The following is a 16,867-nucleotide window of genomic DNA, read 5'->3' as shown; positions in this document are numbered from 1 at the left end:
GGTGCAGGCTCTGGGGTCTACAGTTGCATATTCCAGACCTCCCCAGCTTTCCCCTACCACGGTGGTGATGGGCCAGCGGGAAACTGAGGCAGAGAGGTCTGAAGGCGAGGTTCCGCGAGCCAGAGGATCAGCATGGCAAGGCCCCGCCCCGCCGTCGCGGAGGGATTTGGAGGGTCCCGGGCCGCCCTTGGCCACAAGGGGTAATCAGATGGTCTGAGCAGAGTCGGAAGCGAGAGAGGGACCCAGGCGGGCCTGAGGGTGGAGTCTTGGAAGCCCGTGCCCAACATCGCCCGCTAGAGGCGCCCAATCTTACTGGCTCCGCCCCCCGACCCCCCAGGTGGAGCCCCTTGCACACTCGGCCAGAAACGGCCCCCCCCACGCAGGTGGGGCTCATCAAGTGGGCCCGGCGTGGGCGGGGCCAGGCGAGATTTGGGCAGGGGGGCTGGGCTAGGACGCAATGGAGGCCGAGCCAGCCCCGGACTTCGCCATGCTGCGAGAGCTGCTAGCGCCGCCCTGCCTGAACCCCGAGCCGCCCCCGGAACCCCCGATCCGGCAGGCACCAAGGACCCCAGGATGCCTCAGACCCAGTGGCAGGTGCGTTCACGAGCAGCCCTTCCCCCAACCTGGCCCAGTCGTTAATGGGTCATGATCTCTGGTTCCTGGGGTTACTCGGGGGTCAAAATGTTAGTTACTGGTACTTGCAAGGAAGAGATTCTGATCCCCAGGGATATTGGGGGGGTCATATGGGGGTCAGAGACTGTGCAGTTCTTGCTCTGTGTCTTTGAGACCCCCTGTAGTTGCCGCCCACGGAAGGGGGTGACCACACCGGCCATTGTCCCCAGGTCCTTCTGGCCTGCACACCAAGACTCGGTCACCGCCCTGCACTTCCTCCAAGAGACAGCAGGGGAGCTGGCCCAGACCCCCTTGGACACCCAGGCCCTGGAGCCCTACTGGGAGCCAAAGGCCCTGGAGACCCTGGGACCCCTACCTCTGGCCGAGGATGCCAAGAACATGCTGACCCCAGTCAACCAGCAGAGCCCCAACCTGGGGCCCCCACGGGCTCCCCCGACTTCTCCAGCCCACTCACAGAGGAGGCCCCGGAAGCAGTCAAACCCCCAGCGGGGCGCGGAAAAAGTGGACCCTCTCTTTGAGGGGGTGACTCTGAAGTTTCAGATAAAGCCGGATTCCAGCCTACAGATTATACCCAGTTACAGGTAGGAGCTGGCCTGGGCAAGGGCACCCTTTATTCAAGTAATAATAATAGCAGTGGGCCTTCCATAGTGGCTCAGTGGTAAAGAATCCACCTGCCAATCCAGGAGATGCGGGTTTGATCCCTGGGTGGGGAAGATCTCCTGGAGAAGGAAATAGCAACCTGCTCCAGTATTCTTGCCTGGGAAATTCCATGGATAGAGGACCCTGGCGGGCTACAGTCCACGGGGCCAAGAAGAGTCGGAGACGACTCAGCAACTAAACAATAATAATAGTGCTGGGGGGTGGGGAGGTGCTCCCAGGCATGTGCTCATGGACTACCACCCCAGCCCTGCATTACAAATGGCCTCATCTCTGTAACTGCCTTTCTTCTTTTTTTATTTATTTATATTTTTTAAAAACTTTTTTGGCCTGTGGGATGTGGGATCTTAGTTCCCTGAGCAGGGGTGGAACACTCGCCCCCTGCATTGGATGCTCAGTCTTAACCACTGGAGTGCCAGGGAAGTCCAAACAGCCTCATCTGAGCGAGACCTTAGGCTGATGCCAGTTCCTGTCCTTTCTGCTATGAGCCAGTCAAATCCAGGACTGAACTCGAGTCTTCTAGTGAAATGGCCTCACCATACCTGGGGGCTGCTGCTTCTGTTAGTTTTTCCTGCAATGATAATAGCTACCATTTGTCAGACATGACACCAGCCATAGAGGTAACAGCACTTGGTGTGTATGGACTCGCTGAGGCCTTGTGAAGCCCACTTTACAGATGCAGAAACTGAAGCACAGAGGATAAGATCCCTTGTCACACAGCAAGGACATGGGAGAATTGAGTTTGCAACCTGGCAAAGCTGGCCATAGGCTTACTGTCTCCTCAAATGATTATGTGTATGATTACTCATGAGGGGCAAGGCCAGGCCTTTTCAAACATCGGATGCCCCCTTGGTCGGGGGGGGGGGCAGTCCCAGATGCCTTGATAGTAAATCTTCATTTGGGGGAATTCTCTGGCAGTCCTGTGGCTAAGACTCCACGCTTTCATCGCTGAAGGCATGGGTTCTATCCTGGTTGGGGAACTAAGATCCCACATGCTGTGGTGTAGCCCAAAACTAAATAAATAAATATTATTTAAAAATCTTAATTTGGGTGCTGTCTGGGGCAGGATCCAGACCCTCTGTGCTAACGCCCTGTCTACTCCCCAGCCTGGCCTGCAGCAGCCGCTCTCCAGGGCCTCTCGCTCCAGGCCCTGCCAGAGGCCCAGAGGCCAACCCGGGAGGCAGCGAGGCCCTGGGTGAGTCCTGGAGACTTAAGAGCTATAAACACTGGGGAAAGGTGCGGGGGGCAGCATTTTCTTTTCTTCCTTATCTTTCTCCCCATCCCGCTTCCCTATTTAGACCCATCCAGGAGGAGTCGCAGCATCCCCCATCCACTCAAGCTGAGTCACCCCCACCCCCAGCTTCCTCCTCTGCTGAGCTTTGCCATCTGTCTCCCTTCCTGGCTTTCCCTCTGTCTTAGATCTGGGGCTGGCTGGGAGTGGGGGGGGCCTTCACAGAGAGCCCCCTCCCACCCACACATATACAAAAGGCCCATCCTACACAGGTCTCCTCAGCTCAGGCTCTTGGCCTCTGACCCCCACCCTTTGACCTCTGCCCTTTCAGCACCCCGCCGCTGTGCTTCCTGTAGGACCGAGAGGACCCCTCTATGGAGAGATGCTGAAGATGGTACCCCTCTCTGCAACGCTTGTGGTATCAGGTCCTCAAAATGGAGGAGGGATTGGGGGTGGGGTCCTCACTTGAGTCCACGCTTAGCCAGCATGGGGTATTGGGAAAACACCCACCTCTGGGAATGTGCCTCCCTTGTGGCAGTTTCTGGGCTCCCCCTGCCTGCTGAATGTCGGTTTCTTGCACCCCCATCCCAGGTACAAGAAATATGGCACCCGGTGCTCTAGCTGCTGGCTGGTGCCCAGGAAAAATGTGCAGCCCAAGAAGCTATGTGGCAGATGTGGGGTGTCCCTGGGCCCCCACCCAGCCTCAGCTCAGGAAGGGTAAGCCCTTCCTCACCCAGCCAAGCCTGTCCTGCCTCAGTTTCTCCAGGGGGAAAGTGGGCTGTGTTCCTCGTAGGGGGAAGAGCCTGAGTCTTGAGGGGTCCAGCCTACCTCCTCTCCACCCCCTCCCCATGCAGAGACCTCAGATGGAAGACCCAGGCCTCAAGGCCCCAGAGATCCTGGTTCAAGGGGTCACTAGCTCCCTCTTTGGCTCCTGCTTCAATCAGGCTTGGCTGAGCACCCCCCTCAGGAAGTGCTGTCAACAGTGACACTCATATTGTTAATAGAAGTGACAATAAAGAATATATCTGTTCAGAAGGGGCACTGTAACTTTGGGATCCCACCTTTCGCGCCCTCACCTGCCTCTCCCCGGGCCCAGGAATGTTGGGGAGGGGTTTTTTCACGGGGTTTTCCAAGGGACACACACAATCATCTAAACAGCTACCAGCCTCCTGCCCCACCAGACAATTAGTCAACTTTGTTACAACATCCCATAGAGGGCAACTGCCAGCACACACAGAAGCAGCACATTCAGAAAGACAGACACAAGGACTTCCCTGGCAGTCCAGAGGTTAAAACTCCGTGCTCCCCATGCAGGAGGCAAGGGTTCAGTCCCTGACCAGGGAACTAAGATCCTGCATGCCATGCAGTGCAACCAAAACTTTAAAAAAAAATTTTTTTTTTAAAGGCCCAAGACAGACACACAGGCTGACAGGTACATCAAAACACACAGGAGATATATCAGCAGACACGTGCGTGCTGTCGCTCATCAGACACAGACCACACACAGGACAGAACGACACACACGTCTACGGAGAGACGTGTATGTTGATAGACACAGGACACGCATGCTCAGTACAGACACACATGAAAGACACATCGATGGCACATGGACACAAGTGGACCCTTCATCTGGCAGCTCCACCCCTGCGTGCAGAATGTCCCCTTCCTGCCTCCTGTACACCTGTGTTCCCCTTCCCCCTTTCATGTTCTCTCTGACCCCACCAAAGGGTGTCCCCAACCTGAAGCCAAAAGCCACATGGGAGAGACATCGAGCTCTGCCCCTGTTGCTAGGACATACAGGCCACCACTACTCAGAAGGAGGGGAGGAGGGAGGGAGGAGAGGAGGGAGGGACGGAGGGAGGGGTGTGTCAAGGATGGGCGGGATGGTCCCTGCTGTGTAGGGGTGAGTGAGGCCTGCTTGGCCTCAGAGGGAAGAGAAGCCCCTCTGAGACCCCCTTTGTCTCTCGTGACTGAGCCTGTGGAGAAGGCCTAGGGCCAGATTCCTCAGCCCTCAGATCCCTGACTCATCCCATCCTGCCTTTCCTCTGCTCGGAACTCCCTCCCGCACCTCTCCTGTAGCTGCTACCTTATCCTTTGCGGGGTCGGGCGGAGGGTGCTTTGCCGGGACACCACATCTTCAGAGAAGCCTTCCTTGACCATCCAGCCTAAAAAGGAAACCCCTCCCACCCGGCATCAGGCTCTAGTTCAGCTTCTTGCTCATCTCCCTCTTAGAACCTGTGGAGATTCTAAGAGGTTCAGAAGTTTCACATCTCAGGACTTCCCTGGCAGTCCAGTGGTTAGGACTCTGTGCTTCCACTGCCGGGGGTGCAGGTTCAATCCCTGGTTGGGGAACAAAGATCCCACAAGCCACGCATGTGGTGTGGCCAAAGGTAATTAAAAATTTTAATTAAATGTTTCACTTCTGTACTGGTCCAGGGTTGTTTCATTCACATTCATCTCCCCTACTGGACCATGACTTCAGAGGTCCAAGCTCACCACCTCTGTGTTCTTGACCATGAATTCCCCACCCCACCACCAGTGCCCAGCATGGAGAAGCTCTTGAGGGATAGATATAGCACACAAGGTTCTCACATTGTGTGTCTCCAAACCCCTGGCAGTTTGTATCCACTAAGTCAATGTTTATTGAGCAAGTATTGTGTGCCAGGCCCCCATGGGGCACTCAACTGGAAATAGAACAAGGATCCCTGCTCTAGCAAAGCCAATATTTTAGAATGATAGTAAGCAAGTATTCAGTGAGGACTAGTAGGATGTCAAGTAGTGATCATGCTACAGAGAAAAATAAAATGGAACTTCCCTGGTGGTCCAGTGATTAAGACGCTGTGCTTCCAGTGCAGGGGGCCTGAGTTCAATCCTTAATCAGGAAACTAGATTCCACATGCTGCAACTAAGATCTGGCATAGCCAAATTAAAAAACAAAAAAGAATTAGAAAAAGAGGGCTTCCCTGGTGGCTCAGGAGTAAAGGATTCACCTGCCAATGAAGGAGAAACAGATTCAATCCCTGATCTGGGAAGATCCCACATGCTGTGGAGTAACTAAGCCCATAGGCCACTACTGAGCCTGTGCTCTAGAGTCCAGGAGGCGCAGCGACAGAAGCCTGCCCTGTGCCCCGCAACAAAAACGTGCGAGCGTGCTAAGTCACTTCAGTCGTGTCCAACTCTTTGTGACCCCATGGACTGTATAGCCCAACAGACTCTTATGTCCACGGGATTCTCCAGGTAAAGAATACTGAAGTGGGTTGCCGTGCCCTCCTTGAGGGGATCTACCTGACCCAGGGATCGAACCCATGTCTCCTGTGGCTCCTGCATTGCAGGCAGATTCTTTACCACTGAGTCACAAGGGAAGACCCCGCAATAAGGTCACACACAACAACGAAGAGTATCCATGCTCGCCGCAACTAGAGAAAGCCGGTGCAAAGCAACAAAGACCCAGCCCAGCCATAAATAAAGAAAAAGAAAATAAAGTACATAAGGAGGTGAGGACTTGGGGATGATACCATGTTCCCAGGGAAGGCCCTTCTGAGCAGGTGACCTTTGTGTAGAGACGTGATGGTAAGGTACCAGCTACGGGACTATTTGAGGTGAGGACACCTGAGGCAGAGGCAGTGGCACGAGCAAAAGCCCTGTGGCGGGGAAGACTTTGTGGGACTCCGGAAACCTTGAGGGCTCGAGTGAGGGCAGAGAGAGGTGAATAAGGGGTGGGGTGGGGTGGGTAGAGCAGAGATTGTAGCTCGCTTGGGCCTTGTCGCCTTCCGTACCTGGCACCCAGCCCTGGCTTGGCCTCTGATGCCCCCGTTTCCTGCTCTCACCTTTTCTCCTGAAATGTTGGGGTGGAGCGGCCAGCCTGTGGAGCTGGAGCTGCCCAGGCCTGCTTCCTTATGGCAGCTCTGTGTTCCTGCTTTTGAGGGAGGAGGAAACGGCGGGGGGGGGGGGGGGGGGGCAGTGGAGGCACAGCTGTTCTCTCCTGCTGCTGCGGAGGGTGAGGGGGGTGGCTGGTGGTGTAACGTGGGGGATGGGGCATGCGGCTGATACCCACTGTGTCTCTTCTGAATCATAATGGCCAAGTCGATGAAAGGCATGTTGGGGGACATCCCCGGTGGTCCAGTGCTTAAGACTCCGCCTTCCAATGCAGAGGGCATGGGTTTGATCCCTGGTCGGGGAACTAAGATCCCACCTGCTGCGAGTGCAGCCAATAAGTAAAAAATAAAATACTGAAAGACAGGTTAGGGGTAAACTCCATTACAGATGGCACAGGATGGAGGAGGCCTTGAGGGTGGGGCAGGAGTGGATTCTGCAATAGGAGGGACATCCCAGAGGCTGACACTCATAGACACAGCTTTGTTTACCCATCCCTGCAGGGCCTCGGGGCCCGGCCATGCCTAGACCCCTGGGAAGGGCCTCCACCCATCCAAGGAAGGCAGACTCGGAGCCTGGGGGAAAGCTCATGTAGCTCCCACCCCCAGACAGCAGCCGGATTAGAAGGCAGAGCTGGGCGGAAGAGATAAGCTGCTGAAGGGGAGGAAGGAGCAAGGTCCCCACCCTGGCCCAAGGGTCCAGGGAGGGCAGGAAACGGGGCGTGGAGAGCAAACTCCAGGTCTAGTCGTGAAAAGGTGGCTTGGACCGTGCCTGACATGTAGTAGTAGGTCCTCAAAAGCCAAAAGGTTTTTTTGAATCAGTAACCGGCAGGGCTGGGATTCAAACCCTGGATTGCTTCCCCATCGCAGACTGAAGCAGATAGAGCCGGAGTCCTTTATAAAAATTTTATTGGGGGAGGGGGTAGAAAACGCGGGGTGATGCCCCTGGAATTGAAAACATAAATAAATAAATAAATAGAACAATAAATCAGCCCCCGTGTGAGTCTGGGGGGCTTCCCCCGGCCCGCGGGGAGAGGGGTGCGGGCTCACGCTGACGTCAGCTGGATGGCAAAGACCTCGCCCCCTGCCGGCACCTCCGAGGTGCCCGCAGCCTCTGTTCCACCTTCAGCGCCTGCGTCCCTGCAGGCGCCGGCACCCGCGCCGTTGAGACACACGGCCTCGCCTGAGCTCTCGGCCTCCTGCACGTTATACTCGCCCTTCTTGCAGGCGGTGGACTGCACGTAGAAGGCCAGGCCGGCCCCCGCGGCCAGGAGTGCCGCGCCCGCCGCCGCGCCGCCCACAGCGACCCAGAGCCACGGACCTGCGGGGTGGAGACGCTCAGAGAGGATGACGAGCTCCGGGCTCGGTCCACACGCCAAGCCCTGGCCACTTCGTCCCCTCCCCAAAGGCATGAAGTCAGTCCTCATGCGCCTGGCAGGGAGCATCAGGGAACTCAGCCTTGGAGGAAAAGAGTGACCCCTGTAAGGCCACCCCCAACTCGGGTGATGCCCTTGACCCATTTTACACACCACCCCATCACAGGGAGGATATAAGCCTCTAACCCCAGGGATACCAAGTCAACCAAGTCTCCTCACCCTCAAAACGATGGGGAGGGTGACCTGGTCATTCCTACTCCCCAGAAAGACCCCAGCCCCTAGGGATTTCCCCAGCGGTTGAGACTCCGCGTTTCAACTGCAGGGGGCGCAGTTTCCATCCCTGGTCAGGGAACTAAGATCTCACACAGCAAAAAGTTAAAAAAAAAAAAAAAGACCTCAACCCCACCTAGAGATACTCGAAATGAAAGTGAGGATCTTGGGGGCCTCACCCTGATCCTCTTCTCTTGGTCCCTCTTCAACCCCCTTCTCCACAGAGACACAGTGGAGGGTGAATTGTATTAAGTCTTCACCACTTAAAAGTTAATATCAACTCCCTCCTCATAACAGTCACATCCTCGAAGGTTCCCTTACTTTGACTCCAGTCAGCTCCCTGTCCCTCCACTTGCCACCTCGAACACGCCATCAAAGCCCCACCCATCAGGGCGCCCCTGATTTCTACCCCGGTTCACATCAGTCTCATCTGTGGAGACTGAGAGGGAGGCAGGGGTGGGATCAAAAATACCAAGGCGCAGGTCATAGCCGCCTTCAGATCCCTCACCCCGCCTCCTCCCCATTGCCACTTACCAGCCACTCGCACTGTGATGCGCCGCGTGTGGCGCCCATGCGCGTTGGTGGCTGCGCACTCGTACTCGCCGCCGTGGCTGCCCATGGCGCCCGCCACGCTCAGCGTGCTATTATTGCTCGACAGGCCGATGTTGAGCGCCCCCGGGGGCGCGCGCCAGCTGATCTGGGCTGGGGGCCAAGCCTCGGCTCGACAGGTCAACGTGAAGTTCCCACCTGGCCGCACGCCTCCTGGAGGTGAAGCAGCCAGCTCGGCCACCACTGGGCGGTCTACAGGGGACAGGAGGTGGAAGGGGGCCAGCTGCTGACCAAGCGCCCCTCTTTGAGACCGCCCCTCCTGAAATGAACAGGCAAGGATTCTGCCTTCCATCAGAGTCCCCTCCCCCTACCACTGGCCTGGTGGGATTAAACTGAGCCCTGCTTCACTGAGTGGAAGGAGGTGGGGACCCAGGCCAGTGCCTTTCAGACCCAGAAATTGAGGGGGGGCCGGCTCTTGTTCCCTCATGTTAAGGCCGGGGTTCCTTGTCCCTGGGAACGGGACTAGGAGAGGTGTCCTTGAACAACCCTGGGCAATCCCACCTCTTCTAGTCACTGTCCTGGAGACCGAGTGCCCTCTATCTGGTGCTGCCCCACTCACATTCCACGCCCACGGTGATGATCCGGGCGTCCGTGCCGTGCGCGTTGGTGGCCAAGCAGCGGTAAGTGCCCGCATCCTCTCGGGACACGCGCAGCCGCTGCGGCCGGGGCGCGCCTTCCCGGGAGCAGCTCACTTGTGGGGAGGGGCGACCCCGGGCGGAGCAGGCCAGCGCAGCAGCCTCCGCGCCTTCCAGCCAAGACTGGTGACTTGGGCAGGTAGATTCATCCATTTGCGGTGGCGCTGCAAAACAGCCACGGGGTTGTGGGGAGGTAGGGGGGAGTGGGTCAGGGAGGGGCCGAGACCCGCAGCGCCCCCTACCCTCCGCCCGCCTGGGCCTTGCTCACACTCCGCGCTCACGGTGACCATCTTGACCATGGAACCATGCCGATTGGTGGCATTGCAGATGTAGGTACCGGGTGCCAGTTCACTAGGGATGCGGGGGGCTCTGGAACCAGGGTCTGGGGGTGCCAGCGGCAGCAGCACCCCCTCACTGTTGCCTCCGGAGCCAACACACTCCACGCTTGGCTGTGGCTTCCCAGCCACCTCACAGGAAAAAAGTCGCCCAGATCCTTCTACCCATGTCCAATTGCTGGGGCAGCTCACCTCCTCAAACCTGGGGCCATCTGGGGAGCAGAGCAACTGGAAGTCAGTTATTCAAGGTTATTCTGACATGCCCCATCTTGAACCGTGTTGTCTCCACTCACATTCCACTGTCACAGCCACATTTTTAGCTGCCGACCCTTGAGCATTAGTGGCTTCGCAGCGGTAGGTGCCCGCATGCTCCCGGGCCACACGCATTAGGCCCTCGATGACCTCGGCTCCCCCAAAGCGCACACAGCTCACGTTGGGTAGTGGGACCCCATGAGCCACACAGCTCAGGGAGACCTCTGTTCCTTCCAGCCAGGTAATCCGTTCAGGGCAGCCCACGCTGTCCAGCGCTGGTGCATCTAGAGAGGGGAGTATTGTTGAGTTTGGGGTTTAGTGGACAGTCTAGAGTCCCTGGACACTTTTTTCCCATCCTAGGCAGGCAGGCTACACTCTGCACAGGGACTGGCCGCCGAAGCAAAGGATTTTGGCACTGATCACTGTTTGGGGCTTCCTGAGCCCCGAAGTGTGCTTTTTTTCTGATTCCTTCACAGTGCTCACAGGACCTTCCCCAGTCTTTGACCTAAAAACTGTTAGCTGGTTTGGAGCACCCACCTTTCCAAGACTCAGCTCAAACGCCACGCACCAGGCCCCTGTGGACACGCTCACCTGCTCCTCTCCGTCCTTCTCTTAAGATCTTCCCATAATCCCGCTCACCACCTTCTCAAAATCCTGCTCAAAAGCACACCTCAGACCCTGTTTCCACCCTACTCTGTAGTCAGGCCACCCCTAGGACCTGAGAACCAGACAGAGGCGCGCCCCATGCACCCCCACTCACACTCCACCGTCAAGGTCACGTCCTTGACCGCCTGGCCTTGGTCGTTGGTCGCAGTGCAGCGGTAAGTGCCAGCGAGAGCACGAGTGACCGGACCCACCAAGCCCAGGGCCAGCACCGCCCCGCCGTCGGGCCGCGCGCAGTGCACCGAGGGCTGTGGGTTTCCGCGGGCTTCGCAGCGCAGAGTCTGCTCTGGTCCCTCCGGCCACGTCCAGCTCCTGGGACAGTCCGAATCGTCCAGCCGGGGGGCGTCTGAGGGCAGGGGCATATATATACAGGAGCCTAGACGTGAGAAAAGCCTCCACTTCCACGACACGGCCAGAGATCGGGCAGGCCCTTGAGATGACGAGGAGGGAGGCGAGAGGTTAAAGGCCAACTCACATAGGACTCGCAGCTCTACGCTCTCGTTCTTACTCAGGGTCTCCCCGTCAACTTCGAGGGTGGCGTCGCAGAAGAAGCCACGCCTGTCGTCGTTCTCGGTGGCGTTTAGCTGGAGCTGGGCGGGCTGTCCCGGGGCCGCGGCTGGAATTCCGTCTAGTGTGACTAGGGCTTGGGTCTCCACTGCGCAGGTTACTGTCACCATCGTCCCCTCGGGGGCGTTGGGCTCGCTCAGGGTCAGGAGGGGCTCCGGGAAACCTGGGGCGGGGGCATTGGCCGGGAGACCACTGACCTCGCCCCTCCCACCGCTCCAGGCTGCAGCTCAGTAACCCGAAACTTACCCCCTGCAGCCGAACAGTGCGTGCAGTACAGGTTCAGGAACGCCCATCTTTCCAAGACTCAGCTCAAACTCCACGCCCCAGACCCCTGTGGGCACGCCCACCCTACAGGTGGGCTGTTCAGGCTTCTCTCCCTTCTTGCCCCGTCCCCTTGAGGAGGTCAGGCCACATATCTAGGTATCCTCGTCGGGTCTGCGATCTTGTCGCTGGGGCAGCTCAGACTCCACCTCTCTAGCTACTATCCAGCAGGTCCTACATCTGCCCCGCCCCTTCGGGACTCTCGGGCCACGCCTATTCGGATACCATGGCCACACCCACTATTGGCCCCGCCTTCGCCTTCCTCTGGCTGCACCCCCGAGGTCCCACTCTTACTGTAGACAGTCACGTTCTTCCGGGTCTCTCGGCTCTCGCCTCCCAGGGTCACGTTGCAGACCAGTTGCCTGGCGCCCTTCTGCTCTGCGCTAGCTGTGGCTGTGGTAGTGGCCATGAGAGCGTCCCCTTCGAGGGTGACATCGGGACTCAGCCTCTGGTCCCCCAGCGCCACGTAGACGCCAGCCTCCGAGACTGGAAACAGCCCATCAATGGCGCAGCTCACGGTTCCTTCTGAACCCACTTCCAAGAGCCGGGGGGCAGTGAGGCGAGGGGGTTCCGGAGGCAGGGCTGGTAGTAGAAGAACAGAGCTTGAACTTTTGTACTGAACGCTCAATATGTTCTAAGCGTTTCACATGTACTATAGTATGGAATTATCCTCAAGGTAGACAGAATAACTTTCAGCTGGTGAGTGTTGGAGCAAGAATCAGAATTCTGATTTCTCTGCCTTCAAAATTCTTAAACACCAACCCGACCCCTCTTGGGCCCCTTCTCCTAGCTACTCACCGAAGGTTCGGAGCTCTCTGGGAGCTGAGCTGTTCTCAAACAGACCCAGGCCATGCGGCCGAAGGTCCAGCTCCGCAAGGCACGAGAAATTGGCCCCATGGTCCTCCCTGCGCGCCAGGACCGTGGCTGTGAGCACGGCGCCCCGTGCTCTGGGTGGCTCCCCGGCGAAGCTGCGGCGGATCAGCTCCTGGGTTCCCCGCAACAGGGTCAATGTGAGACTCCCACGAGGTCCAGCACCGGGGACCCTACAGCTCAGGGTAAAGTTCTCGCCCACTGGCTGCCAGGCAGGCAGCGGCACCAGCTCCACACGATCTGGCCGTTCTGCAAGGAGGAGGAACCACGGCTGTTGGAAATGCCAGGCTCAGAAGGACTTGGCTTGGAACCCCAGGGACCAAGAGGGGGAGGGGGTGCGGATTCAGAGAGTGGGGTCTGGAGGAGAGGACCCCGTGACCCAGGGAGCGGGACCTGGAAGGGAGGGAAAGTAGTGGAGTAAGAGCGTGGCCGCTGAGAACTCACGGAAAGTGCGAATGAGCCCACGCGCCTGCAGTGTGCGCCGCGCGCAGCGGAAGAAGCAGACGGGCTGGGTCTCCGGCTCGCGAATGTCCACCAGCTGCCGCGCCAGCCAGCGCAGACCCCTCTGGGTCCCATTCCGGCGCAACGAGGTCTCCAGGCCACCGCGCTCGGGCCGTGGGCAGTTGGTGCTGCAGTTCAACCACAGCGATCCCCCGCGTTCCACGAGCGCCACTCGGGGCTGCAGGTCCGCCCAGAAAGGTTCCTGCGTGACGGCTGCTCGGAGAAACGCAAGCTTAGCCTGGGAGCCATCTCCCTTGGATCTATGTGCCCCTCTGCCCGAGTCAGGGATTCCCACGGAATGAGCAGAGGCCACAGCCGGGAGTTCCATATCCTGCCGAGGTCTCGGGTTTACAAGCGCGCTCCCGCGACCCAAACCTCGAGGGTGTCTCTGGTACATGGCAGCGAAGAGTCCTGCTCTTCAAGGTGCCAGCAGAGTGATGGGGAAGCATACGGGGAGGGGAGAGATGAGGGGAAATATGGGGTCTCCAATGCACACAGCAATGCTGAGAGGAGGGGACCCCGGGCGGAGGAAGGGAAACCACCTGGTTCTCACTGTTCTCGCCAAGGAGGGGGGGGGGGCTGTGGTTGAAGTGGAGGGGGTGTCGAAAGAGAGATGAGACTGAGTCAAGCAAGGGTAAGGGAGGATTCCAAACCCCGGTGAAGAGGTGAAGAGTATGGAAAGAGGTCTGGGGCTGGGCTCAAGAAAAGAACCGCGGGAACAGCGGACAGCCGATGGACTCGGTTGCCAGGGCTCCGAGGGGAACGGAAACAGCGCCTTTGAGTCACGGCAGTTGGTGAGATCGGGTCTTCGTTGATTTCGAGTAGGGAAGATGCCGTAGAGACTATGGTGCATAGTAGAACACAAGGAGGTACCCCGGGAGGGGTCAAGGGAGACGTGGGGGTCTCCAGAGCTCGAGGATGGATGCAAAAGAGCACCCAGGATCTCGAAGAAGGTAGGGTAGAGACCTGGGCAAGCGAGAAGTCAGGAAGCTGGGTCTTCAGTGTGTATTGAGGGGAAGAGGGTTAAAGAAGGCCTGGGGCTCAAGGTGGGAGCAGAAGCGTGGGAGCGAGGCGAGGGCGGAGAGGGGAGGAGCTTGTGGCCGCTTCTCTGGTCCAGGAACTCCGCCCCCACCCTGTCCACCCTCAGCCAGACCGGCTTACCTGAGAGGCCGAGGAGCCCCAGGCTCAGGGCAGCCCAGAGGCCGAGCAGCGCCCGGTGCAGCCCTGGCGAGGGCCCTGGCATCGCCGCCGCGGGGGAAGCGCAGGAGGCGAGGGGACCGCGAGCGTTGAGCTGGGCTAGAGGACGGCTCTGCGCGGCGGGTGGGGTGTGGAGGAGGCTGAGTTGCGCTCGGGGATTGGTTTAACGTTGGTAACTTGGTTTCCAAGGAGGGGGCGGCAGCAGAGGCGGCGGTAGGGGGCGGGAAGGCGAGCTTGCACCAGGCTACCGGCCTTGGTGAAGGCTTGCTGGCAGCAGCTAGCGACCCCCGGGGTCTACGTGGAGGCCGGCCCCATCGCCCGGAGCCTTCTGGGGGCGGCTGCGCGCTCCCGCGTCATCCCCGGCAGCGACGCGAAGGTTGTGGGGGATGCAGGGTTGTCCTTCGCAAACCCCCACCCACCACTTGCTTAGATTCCATAATGAGCTGGACTCCGAAATCCACCTCCATATTTAATCCCTCCCACCGGAGCCCCTTGAGGCGGGGATTGAGTTGGGGGCTAGGAGAGATCTGAGAAGCGGAAGCTGAGGGTGGGAAGGTTCTAGGAGAAGATTTCGAGATGCCTGGCTCGCTGATCCTTCCCCTTTTAACCCCTGGGAGCTGAGAGTTACAGCCACGCCTCTAGTCTTTCTCTGGCTCCGCCCCCGCACGCGACAGAAGGGGCGGGGACGAAAGTGACAGCGAGTTGGGAACACGTGTGCGTGAGCGCTGCGTTCTCGGGCGTCTAAATTAGTGTCGGCTCGGCTCTGGGTCTGTATTTACCCAGCGTGCAGCATGCACGTGTCTGAGCAGCGTGTGTGAGCTGGGGCCGCAGAAGAGCGTCCCCATCCTCTTTCTGAGCGGCGGGCGGGGCCCTGGACCACACAGGCCTTGCCAGGCATCCGCTGCAGGCCCGGATTCTGTGTCCACCCTAGGCCAAGAGTTGGCCTGCCTCTGGGCCCCAGATTTGGACGCTCTCCATGTGCCCACCTGGCCCGGTGACTATCAGGATGTTTCCAGGCTGCGATTCTATGACACACACCCGCCCCTTCCCACACACACACCATATGGTTGTTCCTTCCCCTCAGTCACCACCCAAGTATCTTTTCTGCAGATCCACGTCCCTCAGAATATACATATGACCCCGTCCACCTGTACCCTCCCTCCTAGAGCTCGTGGTGAACTCTGGGGATTACTTCTCGCCCCGCCCCTGCCCTCCAGTAAAGTGCAAGGTCTAAAGGGGGCGGGGTAGGAAACTTAACATCCAATCAGAGCTCTGTGTGGCAGCGCTGGAGCCAATCAGAAGAAGCCGCACCAGGAAGCCGCCTTCTCAGATCCTGAAGCCCCCTAGGGCCCATGTTTTGCCCTTCTGCTCCTCACTGATAATGACCAGGAGAGAGGTTTTTACTACACAAGCTGGCAATGCAGAGGGACTGGGGCTCCGGTATGGGAGACCAGAGTGAGGAAAGCTCAAGAGCCCTCAGGGAGACAAGGAACTTGGAGAAAAATGAAAGAGGCAAGGCCAAAAAAGAAGACCACTTCATTCATAGGAGGTGCCCTAATGGGGGAACTTTATGCCCAGGGGCAGAGCTGACTGAGAAAGTCTTTATTGATCCAGGCAAGGTTCCACCAATTGTCCCAGATTCCTTTTTCCTCCAGTTCAGCCAGCATGGACCAATGACTCTATGTTGGAGGCTGCATCGATAGGTACTTTCGCAGACAGAGGGCCCCCACAACAAGAAAGATCCCCACAAAGGCTGCGATGGAGGTAGAGGCCAAGGCTTTGGACGCAGGACTCCAAGCTGGGAATAGGAGGGGAGAATTAGAAACAGAGCGCTTGGAGGTGTGACCACCCCCTTGGACATGCTCTAGCTTGGCCCGCGCCCCCTCTTGGGGTCATAACACCTCCCCACTTCTTCCAGGATTATAAGGGTGCCTCACCGGGGACTGGCAGCGTCACGGGTGCTGAGCTACTGAGGACCACCAAGCCGTCGAGATTGAGGCGGGCATGGCAGGTAACGGGCTGCCCAGAGTCACCGGGCCGGGAGGGTAACAGGTAAGTCAGCGTCACGTTGGCCAGATCCAGGCCGGTGAAGCGCTCCAAGCTCTCGGAGTAGATGACTCGGCCACCGCGCCTCAGAGTCACCACGAAGAAGCCCACGGGGAAGACGTGCGTCACGTGGCAGCGCAGAGTGTAGTCACTGCCCATTAAGACGGGAGGCTCCAGGATCACACTGCTTGGCGGTTCTAAAGCAAGAGGGGTCCGCTAGGCAAGGTCCAAGGGCTCGTCCTAGCGCGACTGTCAACTACCCCCGCTCCGTCCTCCTCCCCTCACCCCAGGCCGGCTTGAGCCCCTGTCCCTCACTGTAGGCTGTAATCCTGGCGGTGGCCCCCCGCGTTTCTCCCGCGCAGGTGACGAAGCAGTGCACATCGGAACTCCAGGCCCTCACATCCAGCAGCTGGTAGGATACCCAGCGGGGCCCACTGAGCGTCTCACCCCGCCGCAGCTCGGTGCGGAGGCTGGAACCCTCCGGGAGGGGGCAGCTGCTGCTGCAGTTGAGCCACACTGAGCCCCCCAGGGGCACTGCCTTGAAGACGGGGCTTACGCGCACCCAGAACGGTGAGTGAGAGCTGTCCCCCGGGCTTTGCGTCCGCGCATCCCGACGCCTCCGCGCGCTCCCGCCTCGCGGATAGGAGGGCGACAGCAAAAGCAGCAGCAAGACGAGGAGCAGAGACCCCATGGCAAAAAGCCCGGACTGAAGGGCTGGGCGCCAGGGAGCCACGGCTGGCTCTGGAGATAAGGAGGCTTGTAGCACCGCCTCCTCGGCACCACCCGGTGGGGGCAGTAGGGAAAGGGGCGTGAAAGAGACTGAGGGGCCCTG

General features: G+C 58.8%; 3 protein-coding genes across 8 annotated transcripts; 1 reads left to right on the top strand and 2 right to left on the bottom strand.

Moving 5' to 3' along the window:
- The first annotated feature begins 63 nt into the window (after nt 1-63).
- ZGLP1 (zinc finger GATA like protein 1) lies at nt 64-3,551 on the top strand. Of its 5 annotated transcripts, none has more exons than XM_081498209.1 (6): nt 64-594; nt 843-1,214; nt 2,397-2,485; nt 2,853-2,946; nt 3,113-3,238; nt 3,376-3,551. In XM_081498209.1, exons 1-6 carry the CDS (start codon nt 458-460, stop codon nt 3,473-3,475), a joined length of 918 nt encoding a protein of 305 aa, XP_081354335.1. In that variant the 5' UTR covers nt 64-457; the 3' UTR covers nt 3,476-3,551. The 5 variants fall into 5 exon arrangements, with proteins under 5 accessions (XP_081354335.1, XP_081354337.1, XP_081354333.1 ...); XM_081498211.1 differs by having other exon boundaries at nt 151-594; nt 2,853-2,915; XM_081498210.1 differs by having other exon boundaries at nt 190-594; nt 2,853-2,939.
- A 3,734-nt stretch (nt 3,552-7,285) lies between these two features.
- Nucleotides 7,286-14,594, bottom strand: ICAM5 (intercellular adhesion molecule 5). Of its 2 annotated transcripts, none has more exons than XM_081498193.1 (11): nt 13,954-14,594; nt 12,736-13,005; nt 12,220-12,540; nt 11,716-12,003; nt 11,009-11,263; nt 10,631-10,879; nt 9,912-10,154; nt 9,552-9,830; nt 9,208-9,447; nt 8,574-8,840; nt 7,286-7,714 (listed from the first exon to the last, which is right to left on the bottom strand). In XM_081498193.1, the coding sequence occupies exons 1-11, from the start codon at nt 14,033-14,035 to the stop codon at nt 7,440-7,442; spliced, it is 2,769 nt and encodes a 922-aa protein (XP_081354319.1). In that variant the 5' UTR covers nt 14,036-14,594; the 3' UTR covers nt 7,286-7,439. The 2 variants fall into 2 exon arrangements, with proteins under 2 accessions (XP_081354319.1, XP_081354320.1); XM_081498194.1 differs by having other exon boundaries at nt 11,009-11,149.
- Nucleotides 14,595-15,539: 945 nt separating this feature from the next.
- On the bottom strand, nt 15,540-16,796 carry ICAM4 (intercellular adhesion molecule 4 (Landsteiner-Wiener blood group)). The gene is made up of 3 exons (XM_081498196.1): nt 16,351-16,796; nt 15,927-16,232; nt 15,540-15,787 (listed from the first exon to the last, which is right to left on the bottom strand). Exons 1-3 carry the CDS (start codon nt 16,724-16,726, stop codon nt 15,669-15,671), a joined length of 801 nt encoding a protein of 266 aa, XP_081354322.1. The 5' UTR covers nt 16,727-16,796; the 3' UTR covers nt 15,540-15,668.
- Between the last annotated feature and the right edge of the window lie 71 nt (nt 16,797-16,867).

The sequence above is a fragment of the Giraffa tippelskirchi genome, chromosome 6 (assembly GCF_054371585.1).
Source record: "Giraffa tippelskirchi isolate mGirTip1 chromosome 6, T2T-mGirTip1v1.2.pri, whole genome shotgun sequence".
Classification (NCBI taxonomy): Eukaryota; Metazoa; Chordata; class Mammalia; order Artiodactyla; family Giraffidae; genus Giraffa; species Giraffa tippelskirchi.
This window is presented reverse-complemented; position numbering and strand designations above follow the sequence as displayed.